Source organism: Chiloscyllium plagiosum, unplaced genomic scaffold (genome assembly GCF_037043375.1).
Source record: "Chiloscyllium plagiosum isolate Xiang-an unplaced genomic scaffold, Cpla_swu_hap1 HiC_scaffold_38, whole genome shotgun sequence".
Lineage (NCBI taxonomy): Eukaryota > Metazoa > Chordata > Chondrichthyes > Orectolobiformes > Hemiscylliidae > Chiloscyllium > Chiloscyllium plagiosum.
Genome location: NW_028270176.1, coordinates 31,159,025 through 31,181,586, shown reverse-complemented (window position 1 = coordinate 31,181,586; position 22,562 = coordinate 31,159,025). Strand labels below are relative to the sequence as shown.

Genomic DNA, 22,562 nt, shown 5'->3' with positions numbered 1-22,562 from the left:
AACCCTAAAACCTGCATAAATTTCCCTGAGCCTGATTCAGCAATAAATCAGATCTTAGATCCTAGATTCCTCACATCCTGCTTTTCCCCCAATACCCTTGATTCCCCAACTGATCAAGAATCCAGGAACACAGCCTAAAATGTGCAAAAGGATTTTTATACCACAGCTTTCAATGATAAAGATTTTGAAAGACTCACAACTCTCTATGTTCAGACATCCCTCATAATTTCAGTGCTAACTTTTCACTCCTATATTCGGAGACTGTGCCCTCTTGTCCAAGACCCTCTGATGATGGAAACATCCTCTCAGCATTTACCTTGTCCAGCCTCTCAAGAATCCTAGTTTTTCCAATGGTGTCACCTTCCATGTTTCTGAACCCCAGTGACTAGATTCTTTACCTGTGTAACCTTGGTAATCCCTCCACTTCAGAGGGTCATGCCAGTGAACCTTCTCAGAACTGTCTCATATGAAATATGTCCTTCCTGAAATAAGTTGACCAAAACTGCTCACATTTCTCCAGGTGTAGTCGCCCCAGCACCTTGTACAGGTGCAGTAAGACTTCCCCACTCTTATGCCCCAACAGCCTTGGGATAATGGCGGCATGGTGGCTCAGTGGTTAGCACTGCTACCTCCCAGCACCAGGGACCCGGGTTCGCTTCCAGCCTCGGGCGACTATTTCGTTGGGAGTTCACCCGTTCTCCCTGTGTTTGCATGGGCTTCTTCCAGTTGCTCTGGCTTCCTCCCACAGTCCAAAGATGTGTAGGTTAGGGTGTATTTGCCGTGGGAAAGTACTCATAGTGTACAGGGATACATAGGTTAGGTGCATCACTCGGGGGTAAATATAGAGCAATAGAATAGGGGAATGGTTCTTGGTGGGTTACTCTTCAGAGGTTCGGTGTGGACTTGTTGGTCGAAGGGCCTGTTTCCACACCATAGGGATTTCATGATTCTATAACCATTCCATTAGCCTTCCTGACTACCTGCTGCTCCCCTGTGCTCGCTCTCTGTGTTTCGTGCACAAGTCTCCCCAAGTCACTTAGAGTTGCAGTTTTCAATGATAGAGATGATTAAAATTATAATAACAGGGTGAAGGGAAGTGATGCTTCCAGTATCAGGACTTGTATTAACCAGAGGACAGAGAGTGTGCACAACTGTTGAAAAGGCAAGGATTGGAAATTGGTTGTATGTTTGAGCAGTAACACTGCTTTGATTTGAACTCTGTTCCTAAGCAGTTACTAAATGGAGGAGATTACTGTGAACCATATTAAAATAAGGAATTGGAGAACTTCAGATCCATAAAGAGCTTTTAGAGAATTTTACATCCTCCTTGGATCAGAAAGGGTCTGGGAATATTTCACAAAGCTGCCTCATCTCGTCAATAGTGTTGATGGAGAAAATAAGGGGAATGTTTCCAGTAATTGGAAGTCTGTAAGCAGAGGAAATCGGTTTTACACAGCTCTTCTTCAGAGCAGGGATGAAATGAGAGTTCCGTTACTAGCCATTTGTTATCAGTTCAATTCGCTGCCTGAGCAGGTGCTGGAGGGAGATGAGTGCTGGCAATTTCATGAAGGGTATGGGGTAAGAATGGGAAAGGATTAAAGTCACGGGTCACAGAGTGAAGTTGAGGGGCGGCGAGGGAGAGAGGGACGATATAGAAAGCTCCAACATAAATCCAGTGTTATGAGTTGAATGGGATCGATCTGTGCTTTATTATTCCATCGGTCTATGCATCCCCATGGAATGGTGAACACTTGAGTAATTTATAACATTGCAGGAGTGAACAATGGAATCCAATTCTGACAGAAGGAATTTGCCTTTGTGGTAAGGCCTACATGTGCTGGTGTTAATGATGTAAAGCTAACTGGCCAACCTGCAGGCTGGATGGTATTGTTAGGTAGAATACAATGGGCAAGAGGAACAAATGAGCTTTGAAAGAACAGTGTTTCATGGTAGTGAGTGTTTAGAGGTTGGAATGTACTGCTGAAAGGAATGGGAGAGAGGGGTTCAATCTGGGCAACCCACACGGAATTTGGTTTTCATTCTGAATTGGAAGAATATGGTACCATCGATGTGTACCATCCACAAGATGCACCGCAGACATTCACCAGGGCTCCTTAGACAGAACATTCCAAACCCATGATCACCTCCATCCAGAAGGACAAGGGCAGAAGATACATTGGAACACCACCCTCTGCAAATTCCCCTCTGAGCCACTCACCATCCATACTTGGAAATATATTGCCGTTCCTTCCTGGGTCGAAATCCTGGAATTCCCTCCCTGAGTGAATTGTGAGTCTACCTTCAGCACATGGATGCCAGCAGTTTCAGAAGGCAGCTCACCCCCATCTTCTCAAGGGGCTGCCGGACATGGACAATTAACGCTGAACCAACCAACAATACTCTCATCCCTTGATGAATTTTTAAAAGTCTCAATTTCCTGTCAGATACCACAAAATCTATGGTCCAACCATTGTCTTGAATAGGAAATCTATTTGCAATTACTGTGCAGTATTGTTGGTTGCTCTCAGATGTCTTGTTGCTGTTAGTTACTCTTTCTTCTACTGAGGGGACTCATGGTTAGCAGAGCAACAGTATTGAAAATTTTCACATTGATATCAATCACCATCAATTCATTAACCAGTGTGGGTGGTACTTTGGCTCGGTGGTTAGCACATCTACCTCACAGCACCAAGGACCTGGGTTCAATTCTCACCTCAGCCACCTGTCTGTGTGGAGTTTGCGCATTCTCCCTGTGTCTGTGTGGGTTTCCTCCAGGTGTTCTGGTTTCCTCCCACAGTCCAAAGATGTGCAGCTCAGTTGAATTGGCCTTGCTTGATTTCCCATGCTGTTAGGTGCATTAGTCAGGGGTAAATATAGAGGAAAGCAATGGGTCTGGGTAGGTTACTCTTCAGTGGGTTGCTGTGGACTTGATGGGATGAAGGTCCTGTTTCCATGCTTTCGGGAATCTAATCTAATCAACATTCACCCTTCAATTTTGTGGAGTAAAGAGATACTTCTATTTTGTTGATGACTTTAAGAACACTATTCAACCAAAAAATAGATTTGTATAAGAGACCTACTTTAGTTTGCTTTGCAATGTCAATATTATTCCGAATAACTTTGTGCATTGCAGAGAGGGCTGTGAGAAACATTTAATAATCTGTTCATCATGGACGCAGCACGTTCTTGTTTAGGCTGTACATGAAGAGAAAGATCTAATCATATTTCGGTTTAATCTTCCAATATCCATCAGCGCTCCTTGCTAATCTAATTCAGAATGTCAGGATAGTTGTAGCTTCAGTCATTTGCCATGGATGTGAATTCAAATACTTGACAGGGTTTGCTCCGAGCTCATTTCACCTTCTCTCTGTCCTCAGTCATGAACATATTGACTTGAAGTTGTTGTCATTCACTTTGTGCACATTCATCATGTTATACAAAGGGAGACTTCTCTGTCAAACCATTTCGAATGAGATAATTTTGTCCATCTTGTCACCAGCTCATCATATTGAGGATTTATAACTCCCATTCAGTTCAGCTTTCTCGCCTTACTCAGTTGCTGCTTTGTGTCATTGTTTTGCATCAGTTGAATCTCAAGATTCTGTGTTCAGAGCGGACTCTAGAATTTCAGCACAATACTACACTTTATCCTGTGGAGCAGTACTGATGGTGCCCTCGTCAGTCTGAGATGCTGATTCCATTTGCAGTATCAAGCCAGAGCTACTTCTGCCTGATTTATTGGATACTTAACATCCCAAGGCTCCACTGATCCTTGGTATCCTCATCAATCTATCTCCCTTAATCTGTGTCACACATGAAAATAACAAGTATCTATTATTCTGCTTGTTGGAATTTGCTCAACCTTGGCTACACCTTTCCTTAATTACAATATTTTTCACTTTTAAATCATGCACCGTAGGTAAGAAACTTTTTTCAGGCATCTTGTGATCACTCATTTGGACTCCTCCCTGCACTTGTTGTTGTAGCAATGTCCCTATTTTTGATATTGGCACCTACTGTGGCATTGAAGGGTCATGATCCCATATACGGAATAACTTTTCAATGTCTCTTCCAGCTAACCTCGTGACGATTGTGATCCTGATTCGCGGAAAGTGTGGCATCACCAAATGTATATCCATCTATTTGATTTCCATGGCAACAGCAGATCTCCTCGTCATTGTATTCAGTGTAATACTCACAACACTTGGTTTTAAATATTTCCCAGTTTCCTTCCTGTTTTATACAGTGGTGTGCAGTTTTAACAACATCATGGGTTATGCTGCTATCGACTGCTCTGTCTGGTTGACCATTGCTTTCACCATTGACCGCTTTGTGGCCATTTGTTGCCACAACCTGAAAGTCAGGTATTGCTCTGCTAGAACAGCCACCTCAGTGATAACCATGGTTTGTTCTGTGAGCATTTTGAGGAACATTCCATTTTACTACAAATACCAATCTTTGGGCACATGGGGTGGTGTGCCCTGGGGATGTGGCATCAGACCAGAGTTCTATATCTTGCCAGGATGGGTGGTATTTTTCTGGATCCACCAGCTGCTGAACCCATTGATCCCCTACCTCCTCATCCTGCTGTTCAATGCTCTGACCGTCAGGCACATTGTCTTGGCAAATCGGGCACGCAGGGGTCTCCGAGCTCCCAGTAACAGGGACCAGAGAGGAGATGCAGAGATGGTCAACAGGCGGAAATCCATCACCCTGCTGTTTGTTGTCTCGGGCAGTTTTATATTTTTGTGGATGACCAAGATCAGTGTTTTCTTACTGATGAAGGTTACCAACAACCATTTTTACCCCAGTTATGACCATCCTGTTATGATTGCTGACACATCTGGGACTGTGCTCTTCTACCTGAGCTCCTGTACAAACACTGCCCTTTATGCCCTAACCCAGAGTAAATTCAGAGAGGAGCTGAAGAGGACTCTGAAATATCCCTTCACTCTCATCCGTGAATGTATCCCTACATCAAAATAAGAAACAAGTTTGAGATGGGAGCACAGTTTATACGCCTCATGATACTGTCTCCAGTCCTTGGGACTCACCTGAATTTCCCTGTTATTTTCCGTATCAGTAGGAGAAGAGGCGGAATTTTCCTCTTGAACCATGAGACTCAAACCTGTGTTGGCTGGATGTCAAGATGAGTTCATTTCTCCTGGTTCTGTCACTGGCTATTTCTCTGTCACTTGATTTCTAGCCCCTGGCCCAAGTGAACATATCACCGCTTTCCTTGCGAAAGTTAGAAGCCACATGACACCATTTTAAAGTCCAAAAGGGTTATTTGAAACCACAAGAGTTCAGTGCATAGGTGAAGTTGAAGTCCATCCCACTCCAACAGCAGCACGTTTATATCTTCTTTTGAGAATTGAAGTTGCTCTTACAAAAAAAGATGGTCCGTCTATTAAAGAGACATGGATTCACGGGCATATGTCTGATCAAACAATGTCTGTTATATAAAGCCTGGGCATTTTATTTGATCTCCAGGACCTTGAGATGCTGTAATGTTGTCCTGTGAACCAAAGTAATCATTCTCCTCCATTACACATCAGCAGTCACTGCCCCAATCTCCAGGGTGTCCCTAATCTCAGAATCCTGGATATGAAAACGTGTCCGTTTGTGACCCTGGGCCATCGACAGCTCTTTGTACTGGAAAGGCAGCAGGACAAAGAACATCTTTTATATCGGTGCAGCATCTCCAGCCCATCAGCCGGACAACTATGACTGGAAAGCTTCCCTCACCTCCTTTACTCTCCTTTTAAACACATTGGTGGTGATTGTCTCCATATCTGAGAGAGTATTCAGGAGGAAATAAATAAAAATGAAGACAAATGTATGTTGTGGGCTTTATGTCTTGGTTTTACGTGATTCCCTTTGCAAACCACACATAATCTACTATCATGCGCACTCTCCATGTTCTCCAGGGGAACGAAAGGAACATCTCGAGGTTTAAAGTAATACTTTCAACATGAGACACATTATTGATGCTACTTCTCTCTCCACACATCCACAATTTGTCCACATCTGTCTTATCACTTATATTCCTTTCTCATTCCCTCCATCTGTTGTTTCCACATTCATTCACTTCTGTTCAAACTTATTCGAGGGGCATCACTGGGATTGGATAGACCAAGATATATTACCCATCTCTAATTACCCAGGGGCCAGTTTAGAGTGAAGCACATTGCAGTGGTGCTGGAGTCACATGTCGAGTCAGACCAGGCGAGGCTGGTAGATTTCCCTTCCCTGAAGGGAATGAGTGAACTAGGTGGGACTTTATCCCCCAACAATCAAGGACTGTTTCATGTTCATCCTGAGGTTCTTAATTCCAGATTTGTATTGAAAGAAAACCTCCATGATTTGGACTCAGGTCCCCAGAACGTTATTAGTGTCATTGGAATGAACAAGCCAGTGATAACAAGGCCATCACCTCACCCCATCTTCCCTTCCCTTCCACTCCTTTTATCTCCACTGAGCCCTGCAGGTCTCTCTTTCTCTTATTCTCTCCCTATCCAAACAAAAGTAGTCAATTGAAATCAGGAGAGTTTGTGGGAATGCCTACAGGATAAGGTGTAATACAGATCAGAGTTCCCAATACGGCCGGATAGTGTCTGTTTATATTGGAGAGAAACTGTGTCAGGTCAGTCAATGTCTGTTACATAAAGACTGGGCATTTTATTTGATCTCCAGGGCCTTGATGTGCTCAAACGTTATTCTGTGATCCAAATTAATGATTCTCCTCCATTACACATCAGCAGTCACTGCCCCAATTTCCAGAGTGTCCCTAATCTTGGAATCCTGGATATGAAAACATGTCTGTTTGTGACCCTGGGCAGCTCTTTGTACTGGAAAGGCAGCAGGTCCCAGGCAGGACAAAGAACATCTTTCATATCGGTACAGCCTCCGCAGCCCATCAGCCAATGTTTACCTGGTTTCCCAGTCCCTGGGAACAGCAGAGAGCACACCAAGTTCTGGGTCACAGCGTCAGTCAGATTGAACAGCAACACTTCACCTGTACCCTCCTCCAATCTTGCATTGGCTGCACCCAATGTGGCCAACTCGACGCTGGGGAAATCAAACACAAAATGGCTGACCATTTTGCAGAACACCTGTGGTCCGTGAGCAAGTGTGACCCTGACCTTCCCGTAGCCGGTCATTGTAACCCAGCTTCCTGCTCACATGCCCACATGTCTGTCCACGGCATGCTGCAATGTTCCAGTGAATCCCAGCGCAAACTGGAGGAACAACCATCACATCCTCAGGCTAGGCGTTTGACAGCCTTTTTGGCTCAGTGGTGATTTAAATTCCTTCAGAATGTGAACCCATTCCTTCCCCTTCATTTAGCTTCTGTAATGCTGCTGCTCCTTTAGCAAGTTTATGTGGTCCTTGTTTTTTTTTTATCAGACACTGAAAAGTCTAAGTTTGAAGGGTTTTAGGGTAGTCTTGAAGCTGTTGGGTCCAAAGAAGCAGATCTTTTGCGATCCTCCTCTCTCCCGAACTTCCTTCCTGTCAGACCCTGTGTTTGATTTTGCCTTGTGTGCCAAGGAGTGTTTGTGGGGATTGTGGCAAGTATTTGGAACAGCGTCATTAACTGGGATAATCTGCTGAGTTTCCAAACAGTTGAAGTCAGTCTGTATTATGTTCTCTTTTATTTGTGTTTCATTTGATAATCTTGCAAATAAGTTCCTTTTTGTTTAAAACTAAGTGGTTTGAACAATTGCATCCACATTACACCTACTTAAAGCAACTACCAAAATTAGGGGCCAGGCTACTTCCTTGTATGTTTCAAGAGGGCATGGCCGGATCCATACAAGATTGTGGGCTCCTTGTGAGATTTGTTCTATTGTTCCAAATTGGGATTAGGGGTGTTGGGACTTGAAAGCAGTGAGTCAGAGGTGTAGAGTCTTTTGTTCTGGGTGTTGGATTTAGCTGATTTAAACAGAGCTTGCGATAGCAGTGGCTCTTTCAGTCTCAAAGAGTTTTCAAGGGGTGGATGAAGAGACTTTGGGGGTTTTACAAAAGGTGAGCAAAGCCAAGTTGCTGAAATTAACAGAGAAACTGGGGTTGGAGCTTGGAGATAGAATTACAGGAATACCTCAGTGTTTAAATTTGCTGGAAACACCATCAGACTCTTCAGAGATGGCTAAAGTTCAATTGAAAATGACACATCTTGAGTGAGAGGCAGAAGGTGGAATCCCGATTAAAAGCAGAGGGAAGAGAAAAAGAAAAAAAAAATGCTTGAGCAGAATAAAAAGAAAAAGAGAGAGAAAGAAAGAAAATGGAGAGAGAGTGAAGGAAGAAAGAGAGGAAAGTTGAACTTCAGAAGTTGGCCCTTTGACACGCAAGTCAGCTTAAAAGGATGTTTCTGAAGGCCAAAGATAAGCTTAGTGAGGATGAGCAAACCCCTTGCAGCCAAAAGCCTGATGAGAAACTGTTTAAATATAATCAAGCGTTACCTAAATTTGATGAGAAGGATGTGGAATCTTTTTTTATCTTCTTTGAAAAGGTTCCTAAAGAAATGTGGTGGCCAGAGACCATGTGGGATTTAATTAAACTAAACAAAACTTGGAGGTGGAGCTGGTGAGGTGTTTGCATCACCATCAGATGAAGTATCTGGAGCATATGAGGTGGTGAAGAAACCCATCTTAAGCACATATCAGCTGTGCTATAGGCCCTACAGACAATGTTTCAGGACTCTAAGGACGGACCCTGGTCAAACCTACATTGGGTTTGAAAGGATCAAATAAAAGCTTCGATAGGTGGATGAGGCCATTCAAAATAGAACAAACCTGTGATGCTCTTTGAGGGTCAATTATTTTGGAGGAGTTCAAAACCTCACTTCCTGAAGTAGTGAGAACTCATGTAGAAGAGTTGAGAGTTCAAACAGCAAGATCAGCAGCTGAAATGGCTGATGGTTATGAATTGATGTGTTGAGTGAAGTTTGGCTTGCAAGATCAATTTCAATTGGTGAGGGATAGAAATTGTGGAAAAGAGACATCTTCACATGGAAGGGGAAAATAGATCACGGTGAAGATCATAAGGATAATTTACCACAGGGTAAAAAGGAAACCCTTGAAAGGGAAAGAGAAGTTAAAAAAAACTCTGGTGTTTTCACTGCAATAAAGTAGGCCAGATGAAATCACAGTGTTGGCGAGTTAGGGAAAGCACTGTGAAGCCAAAGGTAGGAAAACAGGACAAGCCAGTGAATTTTGTTGGAGTGGTAATGGAAAGCGCAGAGGGGGCTAGAAAGCTGCACCAGAATGTACAAGCTGGTCAGAGAATGGTTAAGGAGGAAGTGCCAGATCTTCTTAAACCAAGTACTTATGAAAGTAAAGCTTACTCGCATTGGTCGGGAGCAGCAGGTGAAGAAGTTACAAAGCAAAGAGATACAGGATTTTATCAATCTGTGATGTGGAAAGATGTGGAGATACACACTTCTGGAGGACTCTTGTCAGAAAAGGAGATAGTAATGTGAATTCACGGTGAGCCAATTATTAGATTAGAGTGTCCAGGTGAAGAGTGGAAAAGTGATAGGAATCCTGGACAACTCCCAGCTCCAGGAATACAGTTTGTCCTTGCTAATGATATAGTTGGTTCACAGGTAGGAGTGCTGACTGCTGTGGTTGATAAGCCAGTGAAAACTCATGGCAACCTAACTATTGAAGGGCACAAATCCTGGGATTTTTCCTGGCTGGGTACTAACAAGGTCACAAAGTCACCAGTTGAAACAGGAGAGATCAAAGAGTGCAGATAAGAAAGTTGAAGTGTAATTAGCAGAGCCCCTGTTTGATCAGATGATTGACACAAACTCGGAGCAGATAAATGACGTAGCATCTTTCGCTCAGATAAGTTAACTGAGTTACCGCAGAAAGATGAAAATTCAAAGCAATCGCTTCAAAAGACCTACACAGAAACAGAATCTGAATGTATCCCTCAATGTTACTATCTTAACAATAATGTCTTAATGAGGAAATAGAGACAATCACATACTCAGACAAATCAGAAATGGGCAAAAGTTCATTAAGTCAGATTAGATTAGATTAGATTACTTACAGTGTGGAAACAGGCCCTTCGGCCCAACAAGTCCACACCGCCCCGCCGAAGCGCAACCCACCCATACCCCTACATTTACCCCTTAACACTACGGGCAATTTAGCGTGGCCAATTCATCTGACCCTGCACATCTTTGTGACTGTGGGAGTAAGCCGGAGCACCCGGAGGAAACCCACGCAGACACGGGGAGAACGTGCAAACTCCACACAGTCAGTCGCCTGAGGCATGAATTGAACCCGGGTCTCTGGCGCTGTGAGGCAGCAGGGCTAACCACTGTGCCACCGTGCCGCCCACGTGGGTTATAGAATGGAAGTGTTGTGAGTGGTGTATGAGGTACCACTAGCGGGTCATTTAGGAATGAGAAAAAACTCAAGATAAAATACACAAACATAATTACCGGCCTGGACTGCACAAGGATGTATCTGAATTTTGCTTGGCATGTCATGCATGTCAGGTAACTGGAAAACACAGACAGTAATAAAGCCTGCATCTTTAATACCTATCCTGTATTGGAGGAACCTTTTACAAGAGTCTCAATTAATTGCATAGGACCCCCACCCGAAACAAAAGGTGGGGATCAGGATATGTTAACAATAATGGATGCATCAACTAGATATCCAGAGGCCACTCCTTTACACAATATCACAGCCAGAAGGGTTGTAGACGAATTAGTCAACTTTTTTCACTCGTTACAGACAATCCACAGATATAAAATCAGATCAAGGCTCAAACTTCACATCAAAATTTTTCAAGGAAGTTATGGACAACTTTGGAATAAAACAATTCTGCAGAACATCCAGAGTTGGAAAGAGCATCAGATATTAAAGACCATGTTGAGGGCTTATAGTCAAGACTATAAGACAGATGATTGGGATAAGGGAATTCCATTCATGCATTTTGTAATCAGAGATACACTAAATGTATTGACAAAATTCCGTCCATTTGAATTCACTTTGGGGCATGAAGTGAGAGGATTGCTAAATTTGATTGAGGAGAAATTTGGAAGTCAGAATACAGAGACTACATATATGGACTATGTGTCAAATTTTTGAGATTGATAAATAGAGTGGGGAGGTGCCCAGTCAGCAGTCAGAAGTATCACAGCATGAAAGGAAACAGGAAGCAGACAAAAAAAAATCACAATTTTGTAATCGGAGATAAGGTGTTAACGTTACTTCCAGTGATAGGTGAACCTATAACAGCAAGGTTTAGTGGACCTTATGAAATCGAGATGAAATTGAGTGAGGTGAACTACTTGATAAAGACTCCAGACAGAAAGAAATCTCACAGAGTTTGTCATGTGAATATTCTCTTGAAAATGTATTTTGACAGGAAAGAAAAGCAAAAGGAGATGTGTTACTGGCCACAACAGAGAGAAGAACCAGGTTCAGGATTCTAAATTGGGCATTCCTCCAGTTAAATGGGACAATGCAGAAGTTGTCAAAAATTGGAATAAATTATTGAGTTATCTTCCAGAGGAAAATCAAAATGACCTGAAAGAGTTACTACAATCACATGGGGAGATATGTAGAAATAAGCTGGGAAATACTAATCTAATTATGCATGCTGTAGATATAAGAGATGCTGTTCCAATTAAGCAACATCCTCCTAGGGCATAACCCTCCAAAGTTGGCACCGGGTTCAGAAGGAGATAGAATGCATACTCCAAGGTGGTATAATCGAACTGAGTTATAGTGACTGGAGCTCACCCATTGTCATGGTGCCAAAGCGAGATGATATCTAACGGTTATGTGTAGACTATCACAAAGTCAATGCAGTTACAAAGACTGATGCATTTCAAATTCCACGATTGGAAGTCTGTGTTGATAAGGTGGGACAAGCAACTTGCATTTCTAAGTTGGAGTTGCTCAGACAGTACTGGCAAGTACCTTTGTCAGAAAGAGCAAAGGCAATTGTGGCTTTTGTAACACTGAATAAACTGTATCAGTTTAAAGTCATGCCTTTTGGTATGAAAAATGAGCCAGTCACATTTCAGAGATTAACCAATAAGGTCACTTCGGGTTACCCGATTGTGTAGTCTCTTTCAATGACCTAGTGATTTTTAGTCAGGCATGGAGGGAACATTTGGAATATTTATCAGAGTTGGTCGATTAACTTCAGAAGGCAGACTTAGTGGTAAACCTGGCTAAAAGTGTATTTGCCAAAGCCCAAGTCACATTCCTGGGCCATGTTATTGGATATGAACAAATGGCCCCACATGATGCAAAATCAAAGGAAATTGGAGATTTTCCCAGATCATCGACAAAAGAAAAGCAGTACTATGATTACTGGGATTGAGTGGATTTTATCGAAAATTCTTATCAAATTTTAACAGTGTCACTTCCCACTAACTGAATTGCTAAAGACAGGCAAGATGTTTCAGTGGACAGCAGACTGTCAGAAGGCATTTGATTGCATTAGCTCAAGAAGATAGCTTCGTACTAACTTCTAAAAGGCAGTGAAATGTCAATGATAAATATGACACTAGTTAAGAGACAGTCATCTCCTGTGAAATAGTGACAGAATTATTCAATTAGATAGACACTTATTAACCTTGCGTCTGGGACAACATTCATTCCTGGAATCACAAAGGAAGATCCAACAAAACCTTACAACTGAACACCGACCAGACCTGTAATGTTGGGATGGGAGCCTAGTGCTCCCCCAGTAGATCCTGCGCTTACCACATCATTGTCACAGTGGGGTGACTGTCATTGCCAATGAAATCCTACAGGGGACACTATTGCACACTGCCTCTTTTTCAATCATTCACAGGACATGGACATCACTAGCTTGGATAACCATTTATTGCCTATCCCTAATTGCCCAGAGGGCAGTTAAGCATTAATCAAATTGTTGTGTGTCTGGAGTCGCAAGTTGACCAGACCAGGTACTTAACCTGCCGAAAAGGACATCAGTGAATTTGATGGGTTTTTCCAACAATTGACAATGGATTCGTGGTCATAATTCAACTCAGAATGCTAGATTTGTATGAGATTCAAAACCATCTGCCATGTTGGGATTCGAACCAAGTTCCCCAGAACATACTGTAAGTAATCTAATCTAAAAAATTACCTGGGTTCTGGATTAAAACTCCAGCGATAATGCCATGAGAACATCATTACACTCTGAGTACATGACATGGCCCTTCATTCAAGGCTCTGTCTCAATGCCCTATCTCAGATGGTTTGTCCTGGCCTGCTTCTGTTTGTCAACGTCCAGCCCTTTGTTGACACTTGCTTGCAATGGTTTCCCTTCCTACATGCTTGGCATGACCTCAGAATCTGCCCAGAATCCCGCTCTGTTAACTCTGCCATTTCCCACCCACTCACTGGCCTTCAGTGCTACAGAACCTCAGTTGTTCAGTCATGGCTAGCTATTGCTTACGGGTGAAGTATGATGAAACTTTTATGAAACTTTTACCATTGTGTGGTACAACGTGGAGAGAAATGTGACAACGTTCAGGTTCAGTCAACAAGTTTATTAAGGAACTTTGTCAGCTGCAGACGGAGTAAAAGCCATTAGTTGCAGCATCAGGACCCTAGCACTGCAGGTGTCTGTTCTTGTAGAGATACATCCCCATCTCACAGAGGGCACTTCAGAGTCAACGGTCTCCTCAGTGTTTCTGGAGGCATGTGTAGCTCACCTCAAGGATATTCTTCCCAATCATTGGAGAATCTGAACAGCTCTGGTAAACATCAGTGGAGAGAGTCATAGCCAGGTTCTGAAAGAAGATACTCGTACCAAACATGAAACGTCAACTCTGTTTCTCTCTGTGCAGATCTGTTGAGTTTCTCTGGGTACAATTTAGGATTTTTACTTTTTTTTAACTTTACAGTCAACTTGTTCAGCGATGCTATGACCCAACACTTAACACAGGCCTGCTGGCTCAGAGATAGGGACACTACCACTGTGGTATGGCAGCCTGGATCAGTCACAGTTACTGTTCTGATTTTTACATTGCAGATCAATCAGTCATGTTGAGTAAAAGCACACAATTCCAACAAAATGGATTTGAATTCTGTTTATCACAGGATTATCTCCTTCATAATAATCTTTAAAAGACTCACAGGCTTTTTATTTTTTTGCAGAAGGAGTAATGGTTTGAGAGATTCGGACTTTGCGATGTGGGATAACACAACCATATATTGGAGGGTATGAGGAGTGGACATATCTCCCCAGTTTCCAAGTTGTTATCACAGACTTTACACCAGGGCTGGATGAGCCAGTTTAACAGTAAGGACACCGAAATGGCACAGAGCACTGATAGGCTTTTGCGAATAAAATAGGAAGGTGTGTAGAACATTGAGTGCCTCATTGATTTCACATCCACAGGGAGTAGGTCAGAGGATGGGAACATGGATGGCGATTTGGACCGTGTCAGCTGTTGGTGAATGGGGAAGAGGTGGGATTTTGCTTGTGGGCTTTTGTCAACTGACTGGATAGACTTACAATTAATCCCAGCACAGGGGAGGATAACCGTCTGCTTACAATAAAACCAAAATACTGCAGATACTGGATATCTAACACAAACACAGAGAGAAACTCAACAGTTCTGGCCACTTCCAGGGAGACGGAGACAGAACTGTGTTTTTGACTCTTCAAGATTTAGAGCCATAGAATCATAGAATTCTACAGCACAGTGACAGGCCAAACTGGTCCATGTCGACTAAAAGGCCCATCCACTCTCACCCCATTTCCCTGCACTTGGCCCATATCCTTCTAACCCTTCCCTATCCATGTATTTGTCCAAATGCCTTTTAAATGTTGTTGATGTACCCGCCTCAACCACTACCACTGGCAGCTCATCCCATATACGTACCACCCTCTGTGTATAAAAGTTGCCCCTCAGGTTCCCTTTTATTCTTTCCCCCTCTAACCTTAAACCAATGCCCTCTAGTCCTCGATTCCCCAAACCTGGGAAAAAGACTGAATGTATTCACCCTATCCATGCCCCTCTTGATCTTATTCACCCCCAGTAAGGTGAGCCGTCAGTCTCCTACATTCTCAAGAAAAAAGACCTTGCTTGCCCAACCCCAACCTATAACTCAGACAATTGAGTCTTGGCATCACCCTTGTAAATTTCTTCTGCATTCTTTCCAGTTTAATAAAATCCTTCCTATTAGAAGGTGACTTAAACTGAACACAATACTCAAAGTGTGGCCTCACTGACATCAGGTATAAATGCAACATAACTTCCCAACTTCTATACTCAATGCCCTGACTGATTAAGGCCAGTGTGCCAAAAGCCTCCTTCACTGGCCTGTCAACCTGGGACTCCACTTCCAGAGAACCGTGCAGTTGAACTCCAGTTCCCTCTGTTCCATTATGACCCTTAAGGCTCCAGCATTCTCCGTGAAACCCCTACCTTGTCTTGACTTACCAAAACACAAAACTTCATGCTCATCTGTGTTAAACTTCATTTGCTATTTCTGGGACCACTTCCCAGCTGATCAAGGTCCTGCTGTAATTTCTGAAAACCTTCCTCACTGTCCACGATAGCACCTATTTTAGTGTCATCAGCAAGCTTACTAATCATGCCTTGTACATTCTCATCCAAATCATTGATATGGATAACGATGGACCCAGCATCAAAGCCTGAGGCACTCCATTAGTCACAGGCCTCCAGTCTGCCAAGCATATTTCCATTATTACCCTCTGCTTCCTATCATCAAGCCAATTGTGTATCAAATTTGCCAAATCCCCCTGGATTCCATGCAATCTAACCTTTCAGAGCAGCCTACAATATAGAAGCTTCTCAAACTCCCTGCTGAAATCCATATAGATTACATCTATGTGGGTGGCACGGTGGCACAGTGGTTAGCACTGCTGCCTCACAGCGCCAGAGACCCGGGTTCAATTCCCGCCTCAGGCGACTGACTGTGTGGAGTTTGCACGTCCTCCCCGTGTCTGCGTGGGTTTCCTCCGGGTGCTCCGGTTTCCTCCCACAGTCCAAAGATGTGCAGGTCAGGTGAATTGGCCATTCTAAATTGCCCATAGTGTTAGGTAAGGAGTAAATGTAGGGGAATGGGTGGGTTGCGCTTCGGCGGGTCGGTGTGGACTTGTTGGGCCGAAGGGCCTGTTTCCACACTGTAATCTAATCTAATCTAATCTAATCTAATCTAATCTAATCTATCATCCTGTCCTTGTTAACCTCCCTGGTCACTTCATCTAACAAATTTGTGAGGTATGATCTCTCACTCACAAAGCCATGCTGACTACTTCTAATCAAACCCTGTCTTTGCAAACGCATGTGTATCTTATATCTCAGAATCCTCTCAAGTAACTTACCCACCATAGATGTTAGGTTTTATAGGCCCCAGGTTTTTCTTTGCAGCCCTGCTTGAATAATAGCACAACATTTGCCACCCTTCAGTCTTCTGGGACCTGACCCATGGCTAACAGCATTGCTTTTACATCAGCCAGGATTCCAATGATTTCTTCTCTAGCCTCTTGTAGTTCTCTTGGATATATCTGGTCAGGACCAGGAGATTTATCCACCTTCATACCTTCTAATAAATCTAACACTTCCTCGACTTGATACGGACCGTCCCGAAGATATCACTACTAACTTGCCCGGGTTCCCAAGTCTTCATGTCTTTCTCCATGGTAAACACAGAAAAGAAATAGTCATTGAGGACTTAGGTCCTTGAGAGGTTCCGTTCTCCCTCTGAATATTCTTTTTCCTTTAATATACTAAAAGAATCTCTTTGGATTCACCCTAATCTTCTTAGCCAAGGCTATCTTGTGTCGCCTTTACACCCTCCTGATTTCCTTTTTCGGTAAACTCCAGTATTCCCTGTATACCTCCAGGGATTCCCAAGATCCCAGCTGCCTGTATGTGAACCATACCTCTTTTCTTTTTCCGGTCAAAGCCTCAATATCTCTTGTCATACAGGGCTCCCTATTCCTCCCAAACTTGTCTGTCACCCTCATGGGAACTTATTGACCTTGAAGTCTAGCTATCCCACTTTGAAGGGCCTCCCACTTGGCAGAGGTCCCTTTGCCTGCAAACAAACTACTCCAATTAACCCCTGCCAGCTCCGGTCTAATTCCATCAAAATTCACCTTGCCACAGTTTAGAATTTGAACCTATGGATCAGTTTTCTTCCTCATCATAACTATTTTAAAATTAATAGAACTATGGGCACAGGTCCCAGAGTTCTCCCCACAATGTCACCTCAGTCCTGCCCAATTTTCCAGGAGTAGGTCGAGTTTTGCCCCTTTCAGAGTAGGACTCTCTGTACAATGCTTGAGGAAATTTGGCTGAGTGCACTTAACAAATTCCACCCCATCTAAGCCCTTAACACTAACTTACTGAGCTTGTAACCACTGCATTTCTCCAGTATTCTCTGCACTTTTGTGAGATGTGGCTCGAGATCTAACCACATTTGTTACCTAAATGCCGGGAGTAATTCACGGATGAGAGTAAAAGGATATTTCAGAGCCCTCTTCAGCTCCTCTCTGAATTTACTCTGGGTCAGAGCATAAAGGGTAGTGTTTGTACAGGAGCTCAGGTAGAAGAGCATAGTCCCCGATATATCAGCGATCATAACAGGATGGTCATAACTCGGGTAAAAATGGTTGTTGGTAATCTCCATCAGTAAGAAAACACTGACCTTGGTCATCCACAACAATATAAAACTGCCCGAGACAACAAACAGCAGGATGATGGATTTCTGCCTGTTGACCATCTCTGCATCTCCTCTCTGCTGCCTGTTACTGGGAGCTCGAAGACCCCTGCGTGCCCGATTTGCCAAGACAATGTGCCTGACGGTCAGAGCATTGAACAGCAGGATCAGGAGGTAGGGGATCAATGGGTTCAGCAGGTGATGGAGCCAGAAAAATGCCACCCATCCTGGCAAGATGAAGAACTCTGGTCTGATGTCACAGCCCCAGGGTACACCACCCCATGTGCCATATGGTTGGTACTTAAAGTAAAATGGGATGTTCCTCAAAATGTTCACCAGGCAAACAGTGCTTACCACGGCTGCTGCTGTTTTCTCAGAGCAATATCTGGCTTTCAGATTGTGGCAGCAAATGGCTACAAAGCGGTCAAAGGTAAAAGTGATGGTCAACCAGACGGAGCAGTCAATAGCAGCATAGCCCAGTATGGCATTTGCACTACACACCGCTCTATAGAAGAGGAAGGAGAATGGGAAATACTCATAACAGAGTACATCGTTGATGACACAGAAGAGAACGGCCAGTAGATCCGCCATTGCCATGGACATTAGGTAGATGGATATACCTTTAGTGACCCCGCACATTCCCTGAGAGAGAACCATAATCGTCATCAAATTAGCTGTAAGATAAGTTCAGACGTTGATGAATATTAAAGATGATGGAGCATCATTGTTACATTGTGGTACAAAGAAAGAGTTCATCCATCATATAAAATAGCCAAAGTTAATATTAAGCATAGTCAGGCAAATCAAATTGCAGTTTTCCAGTGGTTTCAAAACTATTGAACCAATCTCATTAACTTTACCTGCATCAGGATAAAATACAGAAATGTTGGTAGAAAATACCAACAGGCTAAACCAGTGTGAGCATTTTGGATTTAGAAAAAAGTATCTTAACGTTTGCAAACACTTTTCATCACCTCCAAACTTCCGAAAGTGCTTCAAAATCCAACAACGTTTTGAAATGTATTCCTTCCTTGTTCTAAGTTCAGGTCATTCTGCTATAACACAGTGCAAATTAACAATAACACAATTGATGAATAGTGGATGTTGCTTGGATCACGTGAGTTTCTACTAAATGGGTATAGTGATTTTCCAACAGCGATCTTCTATAGTACAATTTTCTATAGCACGAGACCACAGAGGAGCACAACGTCGTGTAATAGCAGACCTTCCTACTTCTGCTAATCTCAGTGTGTGTCTTGGGTACAGCTGATTATCAGGAAAAACCCAACTGGTTCATTTATGCCTTTTAGGGATGGAAACCTGTCACCTTTACCCAGTCTGGTCCACATGTGACTACAGATCCACAGCAATGTGGTTGACTCTTAACTGCCCTTTGAAAAATTTGGAACGGAAAATAAATGGCACTGAGCTAGCGACAATGAATTAAATATATCCAGATTTCCTTTTGAGAGGCACATTCCTTAAGGAAGTGAACACTGGTCTCTTCCCCTACCCACACCATGCGGAAGGGAATAGGATGCCATATGTGCAGGAAGGATCTGACTGGACCCACTATTCCAAGTTGGACAAAAGTTATGTCTGGGGCTTTGTTTTTTTTCTAAGTTCTGGTGAAAGTGATTTCCATCAAATGACTTCCACAGTCTGCACAGGGGACTGTTCAAATAGGAAAGACCCTCTCTTCTCCCATCAGATGAACACTGCCTGAGGGGATCTAAAACCACCTTCACAAAGGGCCGAGCGAGGAGAGGCAGATAGAGTTGAATTTAGATAAATGTCTATGAGGTACTTCATTTTGGAAAGGCAAACCAGGGCAGGACTTATCCACTTAATGGTAAGGTCCTGGGGAGTGTTGCTGAACAAAAAGACTTTGGAGTGCAGGTTCATAGTTTTTCAAAAGTAGAGTCACACGTAGATAGGATAGTGAAGAAGGCGTTTGGTATGCTTTCCTTTATTGGTCAGGGTATTGAGTACAGGAGTTGGGAGGTCATGTTGCAACTGTATAGGACATTGGCTAGGCCACTTTTGGAATATTGTGTGAAATTCTGGTCTCCCTGCTACATGAAGGGTGATGCAAAACTTGAAAGGGTTCCAAAAACATTTATAAGGATGTTGCCAAGTTTGGAGGGTTTGAGCTCTCGGGAGAGGCTAGATAGGCTGGGGTTGGTTTCTCTGGAGCGTCGGGTGCTGAGGGGAGATATTACAATAGTTTATAAAACCATGAGGGGCATGGACCAGGTGAATAGAGAAGGTCTTTTCCCTGCGATGAGGGAGTCCAGAACTGGAGGGCATAGGCTTAGGGTGAGAGGGGAAAGATATAAAAGGGACATAAGGGGCAACATTTTCACACAGAGGGTGGTGCGTGAATGGAATGAGCTGCCAGAGGAAGTGGTGGAGGCTGGTACAATTACAATATTTAAATGCATCTGGATTGGTTTCAAGGGATTTGGATCCAATGCTGGCAAATACGACCAGATTTACAGGTATTAAGATTATCTGGTTGGATGGACAAGTTGGACTGAAGAGTCTGTTTCCCTGCTGTATATCTCAAAGACTCTATGGCTCCGTAAGGTTTTTTTTTAATCCTTGGAACCATTCTGTTCACTCTCCAGCACCCCATCTGGAGCATGACATAGACAACTAACAAAACATATTTACAAGGATGTTATCCCGATTGAAGGGTTTGAGTTATAAGGAGAGTTTGGTTAGGCTGGGACTTTTCTCCGTGGAGCATCAGAGGCTGAGGGGTGACCTTATTGAGGTTTATAAAATCATGAAGGACATGGATAGGATAAATAGACAAGGTCCTTGCCCCAGTTTGGGGAATTCAATACAAGGGGGCATAAGTTTCAGGTGAGAGGGGAAAGATAGAAAAGGGACTAGAGAGGCAACTTTTTCACACAGAGGTTGGCTCGAACTGAAAGAGTAAGTGATGGAGGTGGTTACAATTACAACATTTTAAAAACGTTTGCACAGCTACATGAACAAGACAGGTTCAGAAGGATGTGGGACAAATGTTGGCAAATGGGACTAGTTTAGCTTAGGAAACCTGGCCAGCACAGACGGGTTGGGCTGAAGGGTCTGTGAAACTCTATAACAATATATCATTCATCAAATATCTTACCCAGGAACACAGGTAGAAATACACTCATTTAATGAAGGAGAAGGATCAGCTCACCTGGAACACAGAGAACGGTGAGGAAATGAAAGAAAATATTTAGGATCTGCAGTATTATTGGTCCTTGCATTGTTCACGATAAGCAATCCTATTCACCAAATCTACAGTTCAGATTCCCAAGTTAAAAAGGCCACCTTACTTATACAGCCAGGTAAACCCCTTGTGGCACAGTCACTGTCAGTCCAGTACATTGGACACCACACTAAGACTGCCTTATCATTTTGGGAATTCCCTCAGCTCTGGTTTTTTTTATTACATTGAAATGGAACTGTTTCTGAAGTGAATTCCCAAAGGACTCTCATTAACTCTCCGATGTGTTTGTTTCTCAATCTGATTCTTTCAGCACTGGCTTTCACCGGTTTTTTTAAAAAAAAAACACTCTTTCTATTTTTACTTCACATGTCAAGCACTGGGTACGCTATTGTCAATGGAATAGACGACACCCAGACTTGTGAGCCAAAGAGAGAGGGAGCTCCCAAATAAATCTGATGTGTTAAACAGAAGGCTGTGGTGTAGTGATACTGTCACTGGACTGGGATCCCCAGTTCCGAGGAAGTATCACTCAACCCAAAATGTTACCTCTGATTTCTTTCCACAGACACTGCCACACCTGCCGAGCTTTTCTAGCAATTTCTGTTTTCTGTTAGAATCCCCAGCTGTTGTTCAAATCCCACCATGAAATGTGGTGAAATATGTGTTCATTTTTTAAAAAAAAACATTTGAAATAAAATATCTCTTCCAATTGATTGTGATTTAAGAACCCACCTGGTTCACTGCTACCCCCTAGTGACAGTTACCCCTTAACTAGTCTGGCTGACATGTGGTTCCACCAGCGATGTCATGGACTCTTAACTGTCCTCTGGGCAATTGGGGATTAGATTAGATTTCCTACAGAGTGGAAACAGGCCCTTCGGCCCAACATGTCCACACCGACCCTCCAAAGAGCAACCCTCCCAGACCCATTTCCCTCTGACGAATGCACCTAACACTATGGGCAATTTAGCACGGCCAATTCACCTGACCTGCATATCTTTGGACTGTGGGAGGAAAGCGGAGCATCCGGAGGAAGCCCACGCAGACACGGGGAGAATGTGCAAACTCCACACAGAAAGTTGCCCAAGGCTGGAATCGAACCTGGGACCCTGGTGCTGTGAGACAGCAATATTTGGAGGTGATAAAGCCGCTGCTCCCCTTAATTGAAGGATCAACAACGAGGGGGCGGGGGGGGGGGGGGGGGGCATCATTTTAAAGTGAAAGACAGGAGGTTTTGAGGGGTTTTGGTGTAAAGGAATATCACCCAGAGAGTGGTAGGGATCTGGAATGTACTGCATGAGGGGGGGGAATTGAGGCAGGAAACCTCACAACATTTCCAAAGGACTTGGATCAGCACTTGAGGGGTCATAATATTCAAGGTTTTTGGCCGAGCACTGCAAAGTGGGTCTACCATAGATCAGGAGCTTTTTTTAATCAGTGTGTACACTATAGACTGCAGGGCCTTTATTGTACTGTTTGTGAGCAGTTGTGCAACTATGGTGCAAAAGGAAAGGGGACAGCTTTAGATACGCACTCATTTACACACAGTTAAATATCACCCAACACCACGTTATAGTCCAACAGGTTTATTTGGAAGCACTAGCTTTCGGAGCGCTGCTCCTTCATCAGGTGGATGTCAAGCA

At 43.4% G+C, this 22,562-nt stretch overlaps 2 protein-coding genes across 2 annotated transcripts; one reads left to right on the top strand and one right to left on the bottom strand.

Moving 5' to 3' along the window:
• Positions 1-4,062: 4,062 nt before the first annotated feature.
• LOC148139378 (putative G protein-coupled receptor 139) lies at positions 4,063-4,986 on the top strand. The gene has a single exon (XM_087980860.1). It carries the CDS (start codon positions 4,063-4,065, stop codon positions 4,984-4,986), a length of 924 nt encoding a protein of 307 aa, XP_087836986.1.
• A 12,467-nt stretch (positions 4,987-17,453) lies between these two features.
• On the bottom strand, positions 17,454-20,956 carry LOC148139377 (putative G protein-coupled receptor 139). The gene is made up of 2 exons (XM_087980857.1): positions 20,887-20,956; positions 17,454-18,364 (listed from the first exon to the last, which is right to left on the bottom strand). Exons 1-2 carry the CDS (start codon positions 20,954-20,956, stop codon positions 17,454-17,456), a joined length of 981 nt encoding a protein of 326 aa, XP_087836983.1.
• Positions 20,957-22,562: the final 1,606 nt, after the last annotated feature.

Excerpts from the sequence above, each read along its gene's own strand:
- LOC148139378 (XM_087980860.1), top strand. The coding sequence starts at position 4,063 with ATGTCTCTTCCAGCTAACCTCGTGACGATTGTGATCCTGATTCGCGGA.
- LOC148139377 (XM_087980857.1), bottom strand. The coding sequence starts at position 20,956 with ATGCAAGGACCAATAATACTGCAGATCCTAAATATTTTCTTTCATTTC. Across the intron at positions 18,365-20,886 it reads CACCGTTCTCTGTGTTCCAG|CTAATTTGATGACGATTATG; the intron begins GTGAGCTGATCC and ends CTTATCTTACAG.